This window comes from Primulina eburnea, chromosome 8 (genome assembly GCF_022965805.1).
Source record: "Primulina eburnea isolate SZY01 chromosome 8, ASM2296580v1, whole genome shotgun sequence".
Taxonomy (NCBI): domain Eukaryota; kingdom Viridiplantae; phylum Streptophyta; class Magnoliopsida; order Lamiales; family Gesneriaceae; genus Primulina; species Primulina eburnea.
The window spans coordinates 43,226,539-43,249,448 of NC_133108.1; the positions used below are offsets into that span (position 1 = coordinate 43,226,539).

A 22,910-nucleotide genomic window follows, 5' to 3' on the forward strand; every position below is an offset into this window, starting at 1 on the left:
ACTTCTAACTCATACACAAGCTAATTATTTTTCTCCGTCGCTTCACATCACATATCTTCCTATCTTCTCTCCTCTCATCTATTTCTATCATTCTCTCAAATTTCCGAAGTGTATCTCTATATATATTTTCATCTTTCCTTTTTAAAATTTTCATTTTTTGGCTGATTGTTCACGGGAAATTTTGAATTATAGAATTGATTTTGTGAGTTTTAATTTATGATTTATACAAATTAATGTAATATTCAATAATAATAAAAGATGATCAAAAAAATTTTGCTTAATACTTAATAATTAAATAGTCTGGTAACAACCATGATTTTTTAAATTCATTTTAGTATTTTCAATTAATATGTAAGCTATAATATTTTTATACAAAATTATATTCACACAATAATAAATAATATTATTTTCACATGTAATATATCAATTTAAAAAGAATGTTACATGTTAATTAATTGATGTATTTTAAAAAATTTACAAACATGCATATAAACCCACACATATACACATGTAAGGATTAAACGATTTAACTTTTAAATAAGTAAATTTATTTATTAATATAAATATTGAAAATAATTTCAAACTGAATATAATATATATGTCAATTAATTATTGGTTCAAAGAAATCAATAAAAAAATCACATGTTATAGTTAAGTACAAAATTTATAAAATTTTATAAAAAAAAAATCCACAAAAGTCTATAAAAATCTTGCAAAAAAGTCTACATAAATCTGTTTATAAATATGTGAGATTCTATAAAAATCAATAAAAATTTATCAAATCCATAAAAGTCTATCATTTAAAAAAGTCATTAAAAGTCATCAAAACACTGAATTGAATACACCCAATTATACTTGATAACTTATAAACTACATATTATTATAATAATTTATTATCAAATAAAAAATACTGATGGACCGATTTAAAAAAATATTGATTAAATGTTGTCATTTGTTTGTAATTTATAATAATGATATTTTTTTACAATAAATCATCTTTTTACTGACTCTTATTATACTTATTTTAATATTTCATATTAACTCATAAGTATAATTAGCACAATTAAATTACTAATGTCATATTGGTATTACATCCAGAAAAATAATATATTTAATTTTTTTAATTGTTTAAATATCTTTACGGGATCATTTGTGTACCCTTATCTTGAGAAAAATTCATTGCATTTATAAGGTTTGAGTAGTAAATATAACTTTATAGTATACATTTAATTTGAAAAATTAATTCATTGTATGACAAACACTTCTTCCATTTCTATTTTTTGTGTAACCCAAAAGAGTTAATATTTTTTCTCTTTTATCTTCTCTAACTCAATGTAAAAAGTTATTAAAAAATATTTATATCTAGAAAAATATTTTTTATTGTTTTTCTTGTCTATATATTTTGTTATATGTGAACATATATATATATTCTACTTCATTGTCTTAATTGTCATATATATTTACAATATAATTTGTGTACATTGAAGATGAATAAGTTCATTTTGTAGTTTTTTAATACCTGAACTTAGGTTGATATATTAATATGTGATATACATAGATATAAGAATTTTCAACAATTTATTCACAATGATTTTTCGTAACAAAGGTCAACTCAAAATAATAAAAATCAGGATTCATAATTATTTTAAATATGATATAAAAATAATATGTGGAAACATTTTTGACATTTTAGTTGCAAAATACAGTGACAAATGCATGTAAGTGCACTATTTCATTGTGTCAATTATAACTTTCTTTAAACATCTTATTTCTCACTCAAAGATCAAAATTTGTTTATTTCTTATTTTGATTATCGACCAAGCCAGTATTTCATATAAATGTTTTTGTTAATAATATTTACATGATTTTTATTCTATATTTATCCAATTTGAAATGGATTTATTATAATTCAATATATAATAATATTTGAAAACTGTAGAATGCTTCTAAATTTAAAAATCGAGTAACATGTAAGGGACCAATTCAAAACAAAAAATTGATGCAACATGTTTCTGCTAGCTTTACAATTGAATAATGTAGGATCGAGCGTTTGTCGTTTTACCAAAAGCTATAACTGATACTAACGATGCAAGTCAAATCTTTAAATCGTATAACAGCTCAAGTGCCTATCCATCGTGGACAATTATTGTACCCAACAATCTATCTCCTAATAATTGCATCAATTGCAATCAATGAAAATCAAAGTCGCGATCTTGGCTCTGATACCAATTGTTGGCTCAAGCGTTTACTGTTTTATCAAAACCTATAGATTATGGTAACAGTGCAAATCAAATCATTTAAATAGTACAACAACTCAAGCGCAAAATTTCAATTACTCTACCCAACATGATCAATTATTGTATCCAACAAATAGGTTTATGCAAATAACCTTTTACTAAATCATATGAATTTATAAGACATTTGAGTAGAATATATACTTGATATTCTACATAAGTAATAGAGAACAAAAATCATTTTTCATCTATTTGAAAATTTATATTTAAAATAAACGAAAAATCAGGAAAAAAAAAATATATATATATATATATATATATATATATATATATATAGCATGTTCAAAAAATCCCAAAACCCAAATTGAAAGTTGAATTAATACATTCATATTCATCATTAAATTCTATTATTTAATTTTAATAAATTTAACATGTATATCCACTAAAAATAATGAAAGAATTGTTTATACAATTTAATTAAAAAGTCAAAGTACATCAGTTTCTGATTCCGAATAATGATCATATTATGATTACATTACAATGATAAATAAAATATTGTTTTTAGTTTATCATCATAGTCTTTACCTCAATAAACATATTTTCGAATGTAAGATGTTAAATTTAATATCGAAATTAGATAATTATAGTATTAATTCTAACATCATTTTTTATTCTTCTCAATCCGTTACTTTTTCTATCTTCAAATATATTAATCTATTTATTATTATATGCAAAGTATAATAATTATTTTTTTAATTGATCAAATTTAAGATTAGATGTTTAGAAAAAATTCTAATATATCTCTAAAGATCAATAGATGATGAAATTAAATTTGAAATCAAGAGAAAAATAAGAAAATGTAGAATACTGATGAACTTTCGCTTTGTACAGTGACAAAACATAAGGTGGGACCAAGTGAGATACTTATATATACGAGATTCATTCAAGTTAGCCCGTTATAATATTTTTATTAACTCATTTTGTCCTTCGTTTTTACTTCACTAACTTTGCAGTATGACTCATTCAAGCATTAGCTTTTTATTTTTAAGTACATAGTGCTTCCACTCTCATCGACTTCAATCTTTAGAAGTCGGTATTAGTAGTTTATTATGTAATAGACAATTATTTAGTTTTTATTTTCTCTCTTTTGATTAATTGTGTAATTTTTTATATTCTACCTCATTCATTTTTAGATATTTTTTTTGAATTTTTATAATCATGATCAGAAATATTGCACACATACAATATAAACTTAATATATTTTATAATGTTAATATTGAAGTGTTGAATAAATGTATTAAATCATTATTTAAGAACTTTTAGAAAAACAATAGACATCATAATTCAGATTTAAAGATTAACATATAAATAAATAATTGCGATGTATATCTTATGAAATAAATGATGTTAGTCTAAAAAGATTAAATATGATTATTGTAAATGAATTTTTCTTAATTAATTATAAAATTTTCAGCACATGCGCTGAATTAATTAGAATATTTTCAATACAATATATAGATAAATGTTTTTCCATATGAGTTAGTGATTGAGTCTTCATGAACATTTTAAAAAAAATATGTCTTTAGTTATAGTGACGGTATCTTAAAATATTAAATGAAACAAATTATCAAGATAAAAAATTAATTAAGAAATTCAAGAATATATGGTTAATCGATTAGTTTAATTAACTCGCTCTTTAGTTTGCTGATTTAATAGATGTTAGATCCACAATCACTGAGTTTGACAAGAACTCTTGTATAATAAAATACAATTATAAATAATTACTTGATCGTATATGTAAAATTTTATATATTTCATATATGTTCGATTTATTTCATTTATAAGTTTGAAATTTTATATATTATGATATAAGATTTGTTATACATCGTCTTAACATCGATAAATTCACAAAAAAATATATATTAATTCCCGCTACCATATAATGTTGGTTTCGCCCCAGACTTTTGTGTATTCATTTTCTTGAATTTATTGTTCCTCATTTTACCAAGACACATACATGAAAGTGAATATTAATTTAAAGAGATGATAATATTTATTTATTGTAATAAACAAATTTACTCCTCACGATAATGATAAAACGAACTTAAAAATAATATGTTGACGAACATATTGTCAGGAATCCAAAAATAAAACTCAAATGTCAACTTTGGCACTCTTGAGTGACTGCCAAAATGTCTCGACAACCCACAATTTTTAGACAACACAGTAATATCACAATTTTAAAATCAAAATGATATTTTCCATTTTATATCAATAATTCATGATTCAAAATCGATAATATTAGATATATAGATATTTAATATAAACTCGTGCGAGCTCATTTAGGCTCACCTTTAAATGAGTCGACAAAATTTCAACCCAAATCGACGGCTCAAATCACAATGATCTTTTACATGTTTTCTTTAAATAATTTATAAATATAAACCGTAAAAAAATTTCGGTTGCAAAAAAATTTAATTAAACACATAAATTATAACGAATTGTCACAAGTAAATAGATTTAAAAATTTAAAAATATTTTTATAAAAAAATTATATCATAATAAATTTTTTGACCATATTTTGTTAAAATATTTTTTAATATAAACCTTTGCTAAAAATATTTTTTTAAACGCATAAGTTATAGTCTACGTCACAAACGATAATGAGTTATTTTTAAACTTTAATTAATTTAATTTACATAATGAAAAGATAAATAAAAAATCTAAATAATTGTATTAAAAATAACATATTAGAATGTGGGTAGGCACAAAAAAAAACTACATACCTATTCACATAATGAAAAGATGTCATAGAATAAAAATAACATATTATAATGTGTGTAGACATAAAAAAATTAAATATTAACAATCACATATGTTTAAAAAATGAATAAGGAGGAAAAACATACACTCAATTAATAAGGAGATAAGTGAGAATGCACATTGTAAAACAAGTTATTAATAAGGAGAGAAAAAAAAGACAAATTTAAATAAGAAATTAAAGTGCATTAAAAATCTAAATCATTGGATTAAAAATAATATATTATAATGTGGGTAGGCACAAAAAACCTCAAATACTAATTCACATAATGAAAATATATCATTGGATAAAAATAAAACATTATAATGTGTGTAGATATAAAAAAATTAAATATTAATAATCACACATATTTAAAATATGAATAAGGAAGGAAAAAAGACACTGAAAAGATATCATCGGATAAAAATAAAATATTATAATGTGTGTAGACATAAAAAATTAAATATTAATAATCACGCATATTTAAAATATGAATAAGGAGGAAAAAAAGACACTCACTTAATAAGATAAATAAGTGGGAAAGCACATTGTAAAACAAGTAATTAATAAGGAGATAAAAAAAGACAAATGTAAATAAAAAATTAATGTAACACAAGTAATTAATAAAGGGGTAATTAATAAGGAGGGGGAAAAAAAGACAAATTTAAATAAGAAATTAATGTAACACAAGTAATTAATAAGGGGTAAATGGGAAATTCACATATAAAGTCACATATTTATATATAATAATAGAAATAGATATGAGTTCTCGTTCATTTCGAAAATTGTTGTCGAGCGTGACCATATGCGACGAGTACGGAAAAAATTGATCGAGGGAGGTCGGCAAACTTTTAGTTTCAAATCTTTCCAAGTGAGTTTGTTGCTTGAATTTACTTAGACATTGTGAGTTCTCGTTACTTCTTGCATGGTGCCAAGTTAAGGAGCAATAAACGAAATGGTTAATTTTGGGTCGGATTCTATGTTGCAACAAGCTGTCAGACAACATTCTGTCATGTCAGTTATTTTATTCAGACTCTGAGATTTTCAATTGTTGATGGAGCACAGACATTCAAATCTTCGTGATTCATTCCTCGGAGAATTCTATTGAAATGAAGTCAAATTCGAGCGGCGATCGTTAAGTGGTTTCTACTAAATGTATTTATCATAAATACCGAACAAATCTCTAGCATCTAGATGTCACTAATTAAAATTGGTCACGTATATTACTTACACTTATTTTAGATTTTATATGCATACATCATGTGACGACTATATAATTCTTAATTTTGTAAAGTTGTCTCCTCCCCTGGTTGGTCCTTCCATGCTACCGGGGAAATGGCGAGAAAAAGGAGAAAAAAACGATAATTTGGTCAGAAAACAGGGAGTTTCTCGGTAAAGTCGACGCTGGGTGTGGGGGCAGTGCCCCCACACCATATCAAGGTCCCAAAATTCACTTCATGGGGAGGGGGGAAAATAAAAAATAAAAAAAAATGGGCCAGAATTTTTTCTGGCCCTTGGATCTACCCCTGCAAGCACTGCCTGCAGGGGTAGGGTCGAATTTTCCGAGTTTCTCAGTCACGTATCGACAAAACAAAACGTGCGCCATTAACGATGGACACGTGGCAGAATCTGATTCGTAATTTTCATGGCTATAAATGTTTTATTAATTAAATTATTACTATTATTTTATAATAATATAAGAAAAAGGAGGGAAAATGATAACATATACTGACATTACATATCTTTTTTAACAATTTTTTTTCCTTTTGTCTTTCTTTCTGTGCCAATAAATAATAAAATAAATAATAAAACTCATCATCCAATCGGTCCAATAATGGCAAATTGAAAGTGACCAAAGAATAACAAAGGTAAGTGCTCGATCCTTTCTTTAAAAAGCTTTGCAAAAGCTATTGGCCTCGAATATCATTCCTTTTTATGTTTCTTTAATTTTATTATTTTGAGATATTTTTTTACAAAATAGTTTTGGAAAACATATATATATCGAGAAATAATAACTCTTGTCTTTACTGATAAAAACGATCGTAGAATAACACTTGAATTACTATAAAATTTAGATATTTTGAGTTGTTTGTTATCATCAACTATAAATTTTTATTAAACATTAAGCATATTCAGTTGTGTAATATATCGACAAGAAAACTTAGTACTTTTAACTTTTTGATTAATTTTTTCATTTAAACAAAGGTAAGTGATGATAAAGTCACTTTTATCAAATCCATCATAATCATTATATTAATATTACGTTTGAATGGAATAATTTAATATACTTGCTATTTACTGTAAATCTACTCAAATAATTTTTGGATTGTTTTCAAATATACTGATTTTCAGTCATTCAACTTCAATTTTAAGGTTTTTTTATTTAAAAAAAACCTAATAATGTTTTTTTCAAAACTCTAATTAATCTATTGGAATGATTTGAAATACAAATTTTCAAATCTATATGTCAAAAGAAATAATCTTAATTCTAAATATAACATTTTCAAAATTATTGAAGCAGAAAGACTAATATAAAATGAGAGCTCGATTTTAGTTTTTCTAATGAAATTATGTGATTTTATGTATTATATAAACACAAATATGAATAATTTCACCATCATAAAATTCCCAGAGTGAGTCTCATGTGAGGCCATCTCACGGGTCATAATCCGTGAGACGCGTCAACCCTACCCATATTCACAATAAAAAGTAATACTCTTAGCATAAAAAGTAATACTTTTTCATGGGTGACTCAAATAAGAGATCCGGCTCACAAATACGACCCGTGAGACCGTCTCACACAAGTTTTTGCCAAATTCCCAATGGGAAACTTTTGAAGCACACTTTTCTTGGTGTTTTCCTTTCAATTGGAACCAAATCCCTCTAAATTTTTTGGCTTTCCATAATGGGACAAAAGGGTAATTAAAGAGATGGATAATGTTCTTTAAACATAATTTGCTTTGATTTCACGACAAAAATTTGTAAGAGACGGTCTCACGGATCGTATTTTGTGATATGGATATCTTATTTAGGTCATCCATGAAAAAATATTACTTTTTATGCTAATAGTATTAATTTTATTGTGAATATTAGTAGGGTTGACCCGTCTCACAGATAAAAATTTGTGAGACCGTCTCACAAGAGACTTGTTCTTGATTCATACCCAGAGTACTCAAACTATGAAAGAGAATATACGGTCATATTAATTTGTTAAAAATAATATTAATTTCTATAAATATTTTTCTTGGAAAATTACCATCTTTTTTGTGTATCTTATAAGATATTTGGGTAAAACTTATGTAATAATAGCAACTTTCCTATAGATGAGAACTAATTTTTTTTTAATAATCCAAAACTCAAAAGTCCAAATTTCTTATATAATATAAATGTAATGTAATAGTTTGTTTGTTTGTTTATTTTTTTTTCTTTGTGATTCGCGAAATTCTACTATTTGTAGACTGTCTACTCTCCGGTATAGCAACCAGTCATTTTGCAAATGTATTCTCACTAATTTTAAAGCCCAATGTTTTCAAATAATACATTTTTGAAAACATAATCGATATCACGTTTTGATCAGTTCTATATAGACAACAAAAATATCTCCATATATCTCACATTCTCGAACAAATTGATAGTATCATGAATATGACTTTTAATTTTTATTGTTTTAACATATTTTATTTGTCGATATATAATATAACAAGAACTAATTAATAGAATAGTTATTTTATATTCATGTAAACAAAAAGTAAGCATATGGTTCTGCATGGCCAATATGACGCACCAGCTTTAAGCATATATATAAAAAATTAATTCCAACTTTCCAATACTTCTTCGGACTTTAATTCTTTTTACAACTTGCACTACTAGTTAGTGAAAATTTATAATCCTTTTTAATTATAAGTGAAATTAAATTTTGTTTTTTGGAAATTTTTTTTAATGTATATATGTTTTTGCAATATGATCGATGAATATTTATTTTATTTTATCACCTAACTATAATTCTTTTATTAATTAGATGATGATTTTATTAATACATGATTAATTAAGTTCTTATGGTATTACAATGGAAAAAAAAAGTTTTAAAATTTCCTTTTTTTAACAAGATAAATTTCCTTAATTAGTAGCATATGACTTGGTTATAATGTAGGTATCTAAAATAATTATATATCAACGCTGTCAGCTAACTTTTTTTTGTCTTTTTTTAATAAATATTAATTTATTTAGAAACGTACGTGAGACTAAAGTGGAAATATATTCAATTTTTGTCGTGCTTACTTTGAGCGACAGTAGCTCCGGGCCCTGGGTATCATACTCTATAAATTTTATTTGACAAATCGGGAAAAGTTTACATATTTGTTCTTTGAAACCAACCCCTAGGCTAAGTGCTAATCGATATTGATCGAATGAAACGCAATGATCATATATTAATTGCTTACACAATATTGATTCATCGAACATACCTCAAGTTCTACAAATTAAAACCATAAATCATTATATCAACCATTTATACAGATTTATCATATATTTACTAAACATCCTTAATTATCTCATCTCACGAGACAAACAATCAATATCTTATATATATATAGACACGCGCATACCACACAATTGAAATTCATATGCTTTATATTGAAAGTGTCAAAATAATAAAGTCATTTTCAAATTTTTATTGTATTATTTTGGGTGCTAGCTCAACATTGTAAAGGGATGAAGTGATTCACAACTTTGAGAATGTGGAATGCTTGGTGTAACCACCATTCCAATTTCATATGGTCAGACGCATTGCCTAATTGAGTTAAAAAAAAACTCTAATTTATATTCGATATATGATTTTCGATCTGATACGGTATTATGTTTTTTTTGTTATAGCAGTTGAATTTTTGTGTCGTGTATCCGCATTATACTACTTACAGCGAAACGCATCTCTAAATCTATGTTATTTTTTCCGATCTATTTCACATAAAAGTGTTTGTAACAACTAATTTATTATTTATTAATTTTTTCTGATAACTATTTTTCAGATTTTCATGGTAATAATTTAACTTATAATATTTAAAATCACTATAATTACAAAAAAAACATTTATTAAAAAAACAAGTAAAAAGGTTAATGATCATCACTTATACACGCCTTGTAGTCAGTGGCGGAGCCACATACATGGGTGGCCCATTTTTTTAAAAAATTTATATATAAATTTTGTATAATTTTAGAATAATATAATATTAGTTCGGATATATCAATTTAAAATATTAAAATATTTTAAAATTTAAAATTTCAGTCCGGCAAAACCATATTAGTGGTTCCGCCACCCATTTTTTTAAAATCTATATATTTTTTGAATAATATGATATCAGTTCGGGTATATCAATTTAAAATATTAAAAGATTCTAAAATTTAAAATTTCAGTCCTACGGAATCATATTTATGACTCCGCCACCACTTGTAGTGTAATTGCGCTCACAGTGAATGTGCATGGGCATAACAAGTTCAAAAATCGAATATGAAACTATAGCTGGAAACTCTAGTAGAATATTGAATATATATTTTTTCTCAAATTATCTTCGTGCATATATATTTAACATCTTCTAAAAATATTTAACTAACAAATTTTTTAGATTTTTCAAATTTTCTTAGCAATCAAATGTCCTATCAAATATTATTTCAGGAAACCAATTTCATATAGTATTTAAAAGTTCAAACAGTAGATATAAAGTCCAATCACGTTTCTCAATTTAAAACATAGTATTTTGTTGCATTAAAAAAAATGTTATTGTCAATTTCTTGAAAAGCATGTGCCAAAAGTTGACGTAATACATTTTTTATATTTAAATTAAATTTAATTATTTATTAAAAGTGGGTCCTTTAGAGATTTTATTATTGTTTTTTTTTTCTTCCGAAAAATACTTTATGAAATCACAAAATCCCATGATCTCTAAGGTAACAAAAGCCACATATTAATTATAAAATTAAATAAAAAATATTTTTATATAAATATTTGCTATATAGGAAAAAATAAGTGTGCTGTTGTTCCTTTGGATGGATGAAAAGTTTTGGGATAAACGTGAGCAAATGGAAACACGACACGACATGCATTTGTTGCTTCGGAGATTTTAGGGTTAAGGGTAGGAATATCCCGATGGATATTCCTCTAATGTTTTTTGTTTTTGTTTTATGTTTGTACATTTTGGATACATATTTTTTTAAATCATATATATATTTTTTGTTCATCTAAGCGATTTTTTTAATATAAAAACTTATTAAATATTAATCGTTACTCCAGTTTAATTAGGTCTCATGTTGTTACTTGTTACTCCCGTTAACTTGAATTTCAGTAATGCAGTAAATGTTGTTGTTTGGTTATGCATGTGTGATCGAGAGTAATGCTGCAATGAATGATTTCTTGAAAAGTTTCGTGTATTAAGCTGTTGAAGTTATGCCACTTTGATCTGGTTGGTTTGACACTCACCTTCCCCGGACTAATACTCAATAGAACGACTCATTAACACCCAAATAAGTGCACTTTACGCTACCACAAATATAAGAAAATAAATTTGCGCTTTGCCTAATATCTATAATTTTGCTTAGTAGTAAGCTGGTGATCGTAACGGTTGTAATATGTGTCTATAAACAAATGAGTTTCTATTTTGATTATTAAGGTAAGTACATCGTTCAGGTTATGTGCCACGACCAAAATACATTCACCTCGAGTTGAACTCTTCTCCATAAACATGAGATAAATCATAAATATGACTTTTTGCCCATTAAAAACAGAAGAACACAACACACGACTGTTAAATTTAATCTCTTGTTCTTGTTACAAGTATTACTTTCTTGGAACATCACCATCGACTTCAAGAGTTAAAATCATCGGTGAGATATATAAGTTATTCAAGAAATAATATATCGAATACCAAGAGATGATCAACGATCGAGAAGATATCAAACATTTATGCGATTTATAGAAAACCATCATTTGATATTGTTTATTTTAACAGCTATATCATGATAGGTAGCTCGATCTCACCGAAAACTTATTTATGGCATAATAAAGTTTATTTTATATAGCAATTATTTCACCATGCCATGAACGAAAATTAACCAACAAAGAAAGAACAATAAAATATAACTATGCTAATTAAGTACCACACAAAATTGTACCAACGTGCAAAGTAAAGGAGGAAAAAAACTAGCGTGATTTCAATGGCCTTTTTGACCGGATATCTTTATGGGCCGACGTTTTTTAAAATGGGCTTTAATGTATTTTTTACGTGGCCCTTTTTGTTATGTTATGGGCTAATTTGTAACATTAACAATAATTAATTAATTTTATGAAATTTATAATTAAATTCTTTTTATGTTAACCGGTTACCATAGGGTATAATAAAAAATAATCACGAATACTGGGCGACTGCAAATTTTTTTCCCCAAATAGTTCTACCTGAACTTCATCGTATAGCAGTTGGCCAAAATTATGAAATGTTGTATATATAGAAAACTTACATTTATGACACAGAGAAAAAGATATTTGTTTGTCTTACAGATATTAATCTTATGTCTCTATCCAATGAGTTTGAGAATGGTTGATTGTCCGATCTTATTAAGATATGAACACATACATACAAAAATATAGGATCAAGATGTAAGTGGATATTTTACTATCATTAGTCAAATTCATTTCAGTTTTGTCTGAGACGATTTCATGAATTTATATTTATTATGATATGAATCGACTCGAATCATTGTGAAAAATAATACTTCTGTATAAAATCTTCGTTATTTTATATGACATGTATTCAATTAAAACTTTTTCTAGAGTCTTTTAGTGAATTTTCATCGCAATTTGTTAGCAAATTCAACATTTTCACTCAAGTGATAGATAAGTTGTCTGAAATTTGAATAATTAATAATAATTTGTCACATATCAAGATCCAACGTTAATATTAAAGACAGAGCAGCGCCAGTAAAGCACCTTTTCCCGCATATACCTCTGTGCTATCTCTAAGCCTGCCTTAATTTTTTTTTTCCCCTGAGAAAAATGAATTTCAAGAATTTAATTTAATAAAAAAATCATATAAATATAAATATAGAATCAGTAAATCCCAGAATAGTAAATTTTTACTTTCTGTAAGTAATACTTTTCTCTGCAAATCCGCCTCTCTCTCTCTCTCTCTCTCTCGATGTGCAATCCTGAAAATCGCTTCCGCCATTTCTGAACCCGAGTCTTTCTCGTTCTATATATGCATATGGACACAAAAGAAACGGAGAACGGTGATAATAATAATGGCCCAGCAGCAGTTTCCTTTGATAGTTTGAATATTGAGCCGCATTTGCAGCAAGAAGGAGAGCCCTTGTCTTTTGATCAAGACCAAAGAGTTTATTTAGTCCCATTCAGGTATATATTTAGTATTTTTTCTTGGAGGAATTGTGTGGTGGCAAATCTGATTCGGAGAAGGGACAAAGTGAAATGATTCTTGAGATTTGTTGAAAGAATGTGACTGTTATTGCAACCAAATTCACTTGAAATGACGGAAAGTAAAAGAAAAGAAGTGTTTTCTTGGATTTATTTGTGTGTTCTCAATATAGGGTTTGATCTGTTTCTGGGATTTCGGTTTGATGGCAGGATTAATCATCTTGCCGGTCCTGTTTGGATTAGTTATTTTGATTTATTATTTACTTCTTGGCTGTTAATCCTTTTTTATGTTCATTTAATTGCACTACTGAAAATACTATGATGTTGCTCACTCTTTGGATTGATGATAGATTATGAGTCTTTTTTCGACAGCTGACCCCCGTTTATGTGAAATTTTTGAAGAAACCTAGAGTGTGTTGATTCTCAATTTTGCTGTCATAGATGTGGTTGTATGGTGACCATGAACTGATTATTTTACAAAAACATGCTCTCGAAGAAGTGATTTTCTACTGTTTTTGTGACTGCATTTGGGTTTGTTTCAGATGGTGGAAGGAGGCACAAGACTCTTATTCATCAGATTTAAAAATGGGAATCCCGTATATAGCATCCCCTGCTTCGTCTTATGGCGGCGCAATGAAGATATTGAACAATATATTCTATTCAGATATAGCATTTAACCTTAAGAAAGAGGACCCTTCACTGTTGCGCAGCGGGGAAAATGGTGAAGTTGGGGTATCTGGCAGGGACTATGCTTTGGTCCCTGGCGAAATGTGGCTAGAGACACTTAAATGGTCAGTAAGTTTCCAGAAATACTCCTGGGTTTTTATGTTATTTCCATTGTTTGACTTTCTTAATGCGAATCCAGTTGGGCGTGAGACATGCCTGAATCTGCCGGTTATCGTGATTAAGTTTTGCTGTTTTAAGCTTGTGAAGTGTTTCTACATTAAAAAAGTGCTCTCTTACCTGACATTCTTTGTCTACTGCTGGAGTAAGATCAATAATTTCCATACTAATGCACTTGGAAATTATTGCGGTTTCATTTTTCACGCGAGTTGTGGGTTTATATAGAATAACATTTTCCTTTGTCGGCATGATTCCTTTAAACATTTGGAATAAATGAAGTTACTTTATTTAATTGACTTTTTTTCCTGTCCAGGCATAGTGATTCGAGAACTTCATCAAATAACATCAAAAGCTCATCAGCTGTAGAAGAAGATATGTCGGATATCTATCCTCTACAACTAAGGTTTTCTGTTCAGAGAGAATCCAATGCTTTTTCCGTCAAAATAAGCAAAAAGGTTTATAAACATTTACACGACATACTTGTAAAAACAGTGTGACAAAGATAGTTCACACTAACTGCATATCTAGTTACCATAATTGTAAAAATATTCACTATGAAGGAAATCATATTATTGAGTGATGCTTGCTCGAACTTAAAATGAATCAAGCTTCTATTTGAAGCTATGAACCTGGGTGAATTTTCATTTAGAACCGGTTGCTGGAGTGAGAAAATAGTAATACTAAAAAAATAGAAGAGGACGGGATAGAGGTAAAATAAATGATTTTCTCTATATCTTCTATTTATGCATCATTAACCATGACCATAATCTCAACCAAACATTTCAAATATAGCTGCATGATCATGCAACAAGCATGTTGAGGACTCCTAGGAAGTGCAATGCTTATGCTGTTTTATCCTTTTTTTTATATATAAAATACACAAGAGATTATTTCTGGATTGGATTCTGGGATTTAGTATTCTTTTAGTTATGCTTCTGATTTTTTCTTCATGTCGTTTATGTGACACTATTGGTTTCGTAAAACTGTTAACATATTAAACGAGTTTAAAGAATGATTTTTCTATTGCCCTAATGCTGCATTAATTTGTCTAAATTGATGATCACTTAATATTAGCAGCCCACGTGTACATCAATCCATTTCTATCAACTCCCAGAGCTTTGAAATTAAATTTTCCACCTAATTGTTATTCGTTAGCTTTAAATGTTAAGTTTCCCTTTTGTCTTAATTTCAGGATAATTTGGTTGAGTGCTTCAGAAGAGCCTGCAAGATATTCAATGTAGATACTGATCCTGTAAGTGCATTTTATTTCTTTTTAAATTTTTTGTTGACCTCTGTAGCTTTGCTTTTTCTTGGGTTTAAAGGTTGGCTCTATGTGCAGTTATGGGTTTGGGATTTTTCGGGGCAGACGACACTGCTTTTCCTTAATGACAAAAATAAGATCTCGAAAGAGTCTCAGAGGCAGACAGACCAGGATGTGAGTAGCGGATCTTGCTTATGTTTGTAATCTGAGATGAAAGAGAATATATTTGTGGAACAATAAATTTGCGTATGATTAGAAAAAATTCGCATTCAACATCATGGAAATAGTTCGCGACTTTTGTAAATGACCAACGTATGTAATCTGAGATGAAAGAGAATATATTTGTGGAACAATAAATTTGCGTATGATTAGAAAAAATTCGCATTCAACATCATGGAAATAGTTCGCGACTTTTGTAAATGACCAGTCCTTTACCCCCCAAAAAAACTAGGAAGAAAGGGAAAATGAATAAGGACATATTGGATACTCTGTAATTGAGTTCCCTCTTGCGTCAGTAACTACTAGGTAGACAATAATTTATGCTGAACTTATTATTGGTGAGAGAGCCTCTGTTTTTTAACCTATGCGCGCACCCTTCTTTTTGTTTTTCTTGGCAGTGATTGCAAATTTAAAGGTTAATCATACTCTAGCATGCAATTTTATCTTAGGTGATCCTTTTTTGTTGATGGTACCTGTTACATTAAAGGTCTATTGTATCTCTGTCAATTTTGTAGGGGTTGAGTGCACTGGGTTGAGGGAACATCATTGACTTTACATTCAAACTGATGTGGTTTGCTGACAATGCATAGATTTGAAACCGATTTCTTGAATTTCCCATGTTTATCTTGACACTTTACTCATGTTACTTTTTTCATGTTCGTTAACTTCTTTTCCTGTTAATTTATGTAGCTTCTCCTCGAGTTACAAGTTTATGGCTTGTCAGATTCTGTTAGAAATAGAGGAGTTAAAAAAGAAGATTTGACACCGTATACTAATGGTACTTCAATTTTGATGAATGGGAGTGCTATCAATAACAGTTCTAGTTCTGCGCGCCATTCCTCTACTATTTTCGGAAGTTCCTTTGAAGCTGGCTCTTTGGGATTAACTGGATTGCAAAACCTGGGGAATACTTGTTTCATGAACAGTGCTCTTCAGTGTCTAGCGCACACACCAAAACTTGTTGACTACTTTCTTGGCGATTACAGGAGAGAAATAAATTCGGAGAATCCATTGGGCATGAATGTATGTTCTCTTTGTTGTTAGAACTTCATTATATTCAGACTATTGAATAAATTTGTTTCTTTTTCTGATTAATGTTTTATTGTTCAAATTGAACACTATTGTCTGTTAGTCAATGAAATTTATAGGAAAATATTCTTACACAGTCGTCCTTTGCATTTTCACTTCTGAGTTTCGGAATCATTTAAGAAGGTGATTCTACATTTGTAATAGTTGTGTGATATAACTTTTTTCGTGTATGTCTTGCTGCAACTGTGCTTTCTTTACATACTTGCATGACTTGTGATAAATAAATCTATATTTATTTAAACAATAATATCATTTCTTTTGAACAGGGTGAGATTGCTTCAGCTTTTGGAGATCTGCTGAAGAAATTGTGGACTCCTGGAGCAACACCAATGGCACCAAGAACATTCAAATTGAAGCTTGCTCATTTCGCTCCTCAGTTTAGTGGTTTTAATCAGCATGATTCTCAAGTTTGTGCTATTCCCCTGTTAAAATTTAAACTTATATTTTTATTCCTGTTGTCTGAACTATCTCAAGCTCGTATTCCATTAAAGTGGAAAGAATATAATATTTTCGCTTCACTTGGTTAATGTAGGAGCTGTTAGCATTTCTTTTGGATGGACTCCATGAAGATTTGAATCGTGTGAAGTGCAAACCCTACGTTGAAGCTAAGGATTCTGATGGCCGACCAGATGAAGAAGTGGCTGATGAATATTGGAAGAATCATCTGGCTCGCAATGATTCAATAATTGTTGATTTGTGCCAAGTATGTGTTTAACTCAGTTGTTTTCTTCCTTTTGCTAGTTTTTTTGGCCATTTCCTTTTCATTTGAAAAATAAGGGAACTATGTGTCTTGGATGCAGAGTATTCATTAATAATCTCTCTTGTTTGTTAAGGAATGATATTACGATCTTGAGCCGAAATTATATGCCTATTCTCTTTGTGGGTCTCAGTAATCATAAATCCAGTTAATTGTCATTAAGGATAATAGCCTAATAGTAAAATCACGCTACATTTTTGGATTCTTTGTCTAACCATGAAAACTATATTTTTCACCATGCTGCTTTTGACTTTCACTTCTTAGAGATAGGCAGAGGAATGTTCTGGTAGCTGATGGTCTTTATGGATGCCTTCTCTAGTCTTGTCTGACTCCCCGCTGATTGATGCCATTTCAGGGTCAATATCGATCAACATTAGTATGCCCAGTTTGCAGAAAGGTGTCTGTTACTTTTGACCCATTCATGTATTTGTCATTACCACTGCCATCATCCACAACTCGGACAATGACATTGACGATTGTAAAAACTGATGGCAGTACTCAGCCATCCTCATTTACTGTTTCTGTACCGAAAAATGGAAAGCTTGAAGATTTAATTCAGGCTTTAAGTGCAGCATGTTCGTTGGGGGTCGACGAGACGCTTTTGGTTGCCGAGGTAACAACAGTTATCACACTATGTTATATTTATTTTGGCGATTTTATTATTATTCTCCTTTTTATACTTCTCATATTTCAAGCTCTAAGACCAATAAACTTTTATACAGATATATAACAACCGTATAATACGATTTCTAGAGGAGCCGACTGATTCATTATCTTTAATTAGAGATGGTGATCAACTAATAGCATATAGGCTGCCAAAGGATGCTAAGGAAGCTCCTCTGATTGTCTTTATGCACCAGAAAATAGAAGAGTAAGTCCAAACTGCATTCTTCTTTGTAACATATTTTGTCATGTATAGTATATTACATGCTTCCGCAAAAGGTTTGTGCTCGATTTAGTGGAATCAACAAGACAATAGTTCTGATTCAGCCATTAATCACCATCTTCTGCTGGTAACTAGCTAATATTTGTATCATTTCGTGATTTCTATAATAATGACTTGCTTAACATGGAGAGCATTTGTTATTTCATCAATTGATGAATAAAAATAGGTCATAAGTTAACTTTAACATAATAAATTTGCAAGTGCCATACTGAGATTTAGGTGGAACCATACCTATTTATTCCACATTGAAGAAATGCATAAGGTCATAAGCAGGTTGAGCTTGAAAAATTGTACGCAGATTATAATTAGGTGGGCAAGGACAACAAAACATTGTTTAACAGAGATGACTTGGGGTTTTTGGGTTTACAGTGGTGGTTCAACAGAGTGTAAACAGTGGATGGGATATCTGCTTGAAATGGCATTAGCCAGGAAATCTTGTTACATGTATTCCTTTTCCCAGTCATTTTTGTTAAGATGATTGATAACAAGCACATAAGATTCAAATTGCAATATTAATTTTTTTTAAAATTTATTGTTGGTTTACTTCTACGCCTCATGCCTTCATTAAAACTCTGAGCACTCAACAGAAACTGAGAAAGTGAATGAATACTCTCGTTGGTGGCTTTAATTGTCAGGGCATCCTCTCATTTTGAAGTGTAGCAGATAATAATACTAATACACATGTCTGTGCAAGTTGCATTTATATGTACAGTTGGATATGCCTGTATTTTTGGTTTGCCAATTTATGGCCATCTATTGGCAAAGACGAGTTTTTATTTTTTAACTTCTGGATAGATGGTGCAAATGAGTTTTTAATTATTCATGTTCTAATTTTTGTTGTTGCTCAGGATTTGAACATTCAAGGAATCTAATTGTATAGTTAGCTGAGTCCACCTGGCCTTTTGGTTTTCTAAATTTTTTTGGTAGTCAGAAATTCATCTGGACATTGCACATCAATGTCTTGATGAACCTTACCTTTACCAGTTATATATGATGTCATACATGGAGATTATTGTCATTGTTAGTTTTGACCTGGTTGCATAATCCCTTGCAATGAATGTGTTTTGTGGATTTTCTTATACTTTTACTTGGTACAGTTGTTTGCCATGGAGAAACAGTTGCTTCTGCGATATTTCTCGTCTGACTGTACTTTGGTTTTTAAATTTAAGCTGTTTAATTAATATTTATTGCAGGAAATTTGTTTTCGGGAAACTGTCCTCAAGTTGGAAGGCATTTGGATTCCCTCTTGTAGTACGCCAAACCATCACCACTGGTTCTGAAATCTTCGAAGTGTATACGAAGTTAATTGCTCCATTCTTGGTCCCTGATGACGAATCTATTGATAATTGTGGCAGCACAGATAATAATGCGGCTGAGGTGGAAGTGGAGGATAATAAAAATCCTAGACTAACTGAACTTTCTGGGACAACTAGTACAGAAGAGCCTGATTCTACGCGTGGCACCAAGTTTCAGTTTTATATAACAGATGAAAAGGGAATAGAAAGAGACTCAGATATTACAATGGAAGAGCCGGTGAATCTGAAGACCATTCCCACACGTTTGAATGTGCTTGCATGTTGGTCAGAGTCAATGCTGAAGCATTACAGTGTTCAGCCTCTTAGCTTGTTGCCTGAAGTTTTCAAGTCTGGTTTCTTTACAAAAAAACCACAAGAGTCTATCTCTCTGTTTAAATGCCTAGAAGCATTTCTCAAGGAGGAGCCTCTAGGACCTGAAGATATGTGGTCAGTGAGCTATTCTGGTTTCCTTTTTTTATCCATCACTTTGCTCCATAGATTTTATTGTGTGGCATATCTTGTTAATAAGGTGAATACGAAGAATCTTATCATACTTAGGACACATCGTTCTGCAAATTCTTCCCTGCTGGTATTAGTTCTCATTGCAACTCTTAGCTGGTAGTGGCGCTGTATGTTAGCTACCTCGAAGAAGCGGATATAAAGAAACTAGAGATATGTTGTCATATCTGGTGGATTTTTGCAAAGATCCATAAATAAAATACTTCACGACCTGCTTAAGGTAGATCATTTAGTGTGACATAAGTTGATCTTTCTTGTCCAAATTAATTTATATGTGACATTCTGGCATCCATTTATTTTCTTCTCTGTAATCTTTTCCAGCTTAGTAAGCAATTTTTGTTTTTACTTATTATTCACTCATTATTTTTCTAATCTGTCATTTGCCCTTTTAGGTACTGCCCAGTGTGTAAAAAACATTGTCAAGCTAGTAAGAAATTGGATCTCTGGAGACTGCCAGAAATTTTGGTGATTCATTTGAAAAGATTCTCCTACAGCCGGTATCTGAAGAACAAATTGGAAACCTTTGTAGATTTCCCCATCCATGACCTTGATATGTCTGCTTATATAGATCAGAAGGGTGAACGATCTTCAAACCGATATATTCTCTATGCTATTAGCAATCATTATGGAAGTATGGGAGGCGGTCACTACACGGCGTTTGTCCACGTAAGTGTACCTTCATTCTCTAACTTATTGATTTTTGTTTTCTTTTTGCAGTTCATCTCTTCTCTTTTAAGACTATAATGCGCTAAGAAGATTTGTTGAGTTTGTGATGCCATCTTAGAAATACATCGTTTTTGAGTGGTTTGTAGAGTGTAGTTTTAAATTTTAAAATATAGTTATTTGGGTTTGAATATAATACGGTAGTACTATTTAGAGTCATGAAATTAAAGGTAATGATCTTGTTGGGAGTTGTAAGATGAGGAAAAGTATATTCTGGGTGAAAAAAGGTAACTTTTAGCACTTATCACATGTCATCATGTTGTGGCAGTGCCTATTTGCTAGTTTCATCTATTTTTCTGAACCTGTTCTAACCAACCATTCGGTAATATCAGCATGGTGGTGATCGGTGGTACGACTTTGACGATAGCCATCTGTCTCCCATCTCTGAGGACAAGATCAAGACTTCGGCTGCTTATGTGTTATTTTACAGAAGGGTCGACGAAGATATATCTAACTTGAGAAGACTGTGACTTACTGACTTGAAGTGGGGTCTCACCTAACCTATAGGCATCCATGGTGTTATTCTTTTGTTCTTGAATCACATTCATATTTGTTATATTCGGTAATGTTTGTCAAGATTGCAAAATGGAAGTTAGTGTAGGGAGAAATAGGTCCCCGAGGACATCATATAATAGTGAAACAAACACTTGGGGGAATAGGATCATATTAAGGCTTATATTTATATGTTGCAAGTGCGTTCAATCTTCTGCAGTGAAAAAAGACAGAAGAAAGATAGAATGATTGGTTGGTTGGACTTAATTTACATATCTCCTCTTAAAGATACATTAAAATTACATAGCCTCTCTTTTTCCCCCTATATATTTGGGAGCATGAAATTTTCCCGGTATTTTTTTGGGTATTAAAGATTTATTTAAAAACACACACACACACACATATATAAAGAATTATATTACATTATTTGTATTAAATTAATTTGTTTTAATGAACTTCAAAACTAAAAATATTGATTTGGCTCATCTGTACAATTGCTGACAAAATCTAGGGGTCAACAACATGGCTACATTTCAGGGTCGTCCGAAAGATGTGGAAGAAACAAGCTCCTACTGATTTAAGCAAATATTAAATGATGCTTTAATCTTAGTTTTCAATCTGAAGTTCGTGTCAGCTTTGCTGCTGGCTTTTTCTTCCCCTTCCTCCATCGCTCAAATCTCCAGATCCCGACCGACGACGACGACGAAGATGACGACGTTGTTCTGAAGGTTCCTTGATTTTCGTGCGCATTCAAATCTTTTTCTTTAATTAATCACAATGATGAAAAATGGATTAAAAAAGAATTAATAACATAGATTGCAATGGTTAAGCTCAGACAAAAGGCTGTCATGATCCCCATTTGTACGAAACAAGATTGCAACAACGAAAATGACACATATTTCTCATGTTCGTTCATAAAAAAACCAACTTCAGAGGACAATACAATACAAGAAACACACATGTTTTGCCTAGTCGTGTAATTTTTATTTGCTATTATTGGTTTTAATGATTCGCAACCTCTATTATTAATAGGCTGGGCTGCCTACAATATTTCTAACCAGTTTGGATATTTATTTTCAACTACCTAATTAATGTATTTTCATTATAAATTATTACACGCTCATCATCAATTCTCATTTTTTTTCCAATGTGTTTTCTTGAAATGAAATGATTTTCCATCATTTTTATTCTTATCGAAACATGATAATTTATAAGCACCTTAGACAGATTAACTAATAAGTAGATTATTTCATGCAAATCTCCTAAACCTTATCTATAAACACAATTTAGAGCATATTTTGAAATGCATTTTTTAAGGA

General features: G+C 29.8%; 1 protein-coding gene across 4 annotated transcripts; it reads left to right on the forward strand.

Annotated features, from left to right (window-relative positions):
- Window positions 1-13,139: 13,139 nt before the first annotated feature.
- On the forward strand, window positions 13,140-21,575 carry LOC140840034 (ubiquitin carboxyl-terminal hydrolase 8-like). 4 transcript variants are annotated; one of them, XM_073207116.1, is made up of 14 exons: window positions 13,143-13,429; window positions 13,990-14,238; window positions 14,313-14,435; window positions 14,604-14,745; window positions 15,483-15,542; window positions 15,630-15,725; window positions 16,461-16,793; window positions 17,126-17,266; window positions 17,392-17,562; window positions 17,972-18,229; window positions 18,339-18,487; window positions 19,756-20,304; window positions 20,769-21,042; window positions 21,432-21,575. In XM_073207116.1, exons 4-14 carry the CDS (start codon window positions 14,665-14,667, stop codon window positions 21,567-21,569), a joined length of 2,250 nt encoding a protein of 749 aa, XP_073063217.1. In that variant the 5' UTR covers window positions 13,143-13,429; window positions 13,990-14,238; window positions 14,313-14,435; window positions 14,604-14,664; the 3' UTR covers window positions 21,570-21,575. The 4 variants fall into 4 exon arrangements, with proteins under 4 accessions (XP_073063216.1, XP_073063214.1, XP_073063217.1 ...); XM_073207113.1 differs by lacking the exon at window positions 14,313-14,435 and having other exon boundaries at window positions 13,142-13,429; XM_073207117.1 differs by lacking the exon at window positions 14,313-14,435 and having other exon boundaries at window positions 13,990-14,242.
- The last annotated feature ends 1,335 nt before the right edge of the window (window positions 21,576-22,910 follow it).

Excerpts from the sequence above, each read along its gene's own strand:
- LOC140840034 (XM_073207113.1), top strand. The coding sequence starts at position 13,275 with ATGCATATGGACACAAAAGAAACGGAGAACGGTGATAATAATAATGGC. Across the intron at positions 17,267-17,391 it reads TTAATCAGCATGATTCTCAA|GAGCTGTTAGCATTTCTTTT; the intron begins GTTTGTGCTATT and ends TGGTTAATGTAG. Across the intron at positions 18,488-19,755 it reads ATGCACCAGAAAATAGAAGA|GAAATTTGTTTTCGGGAAAC; the intron begins GTAAGTCCAAAC and ends TATTTATTGCAG.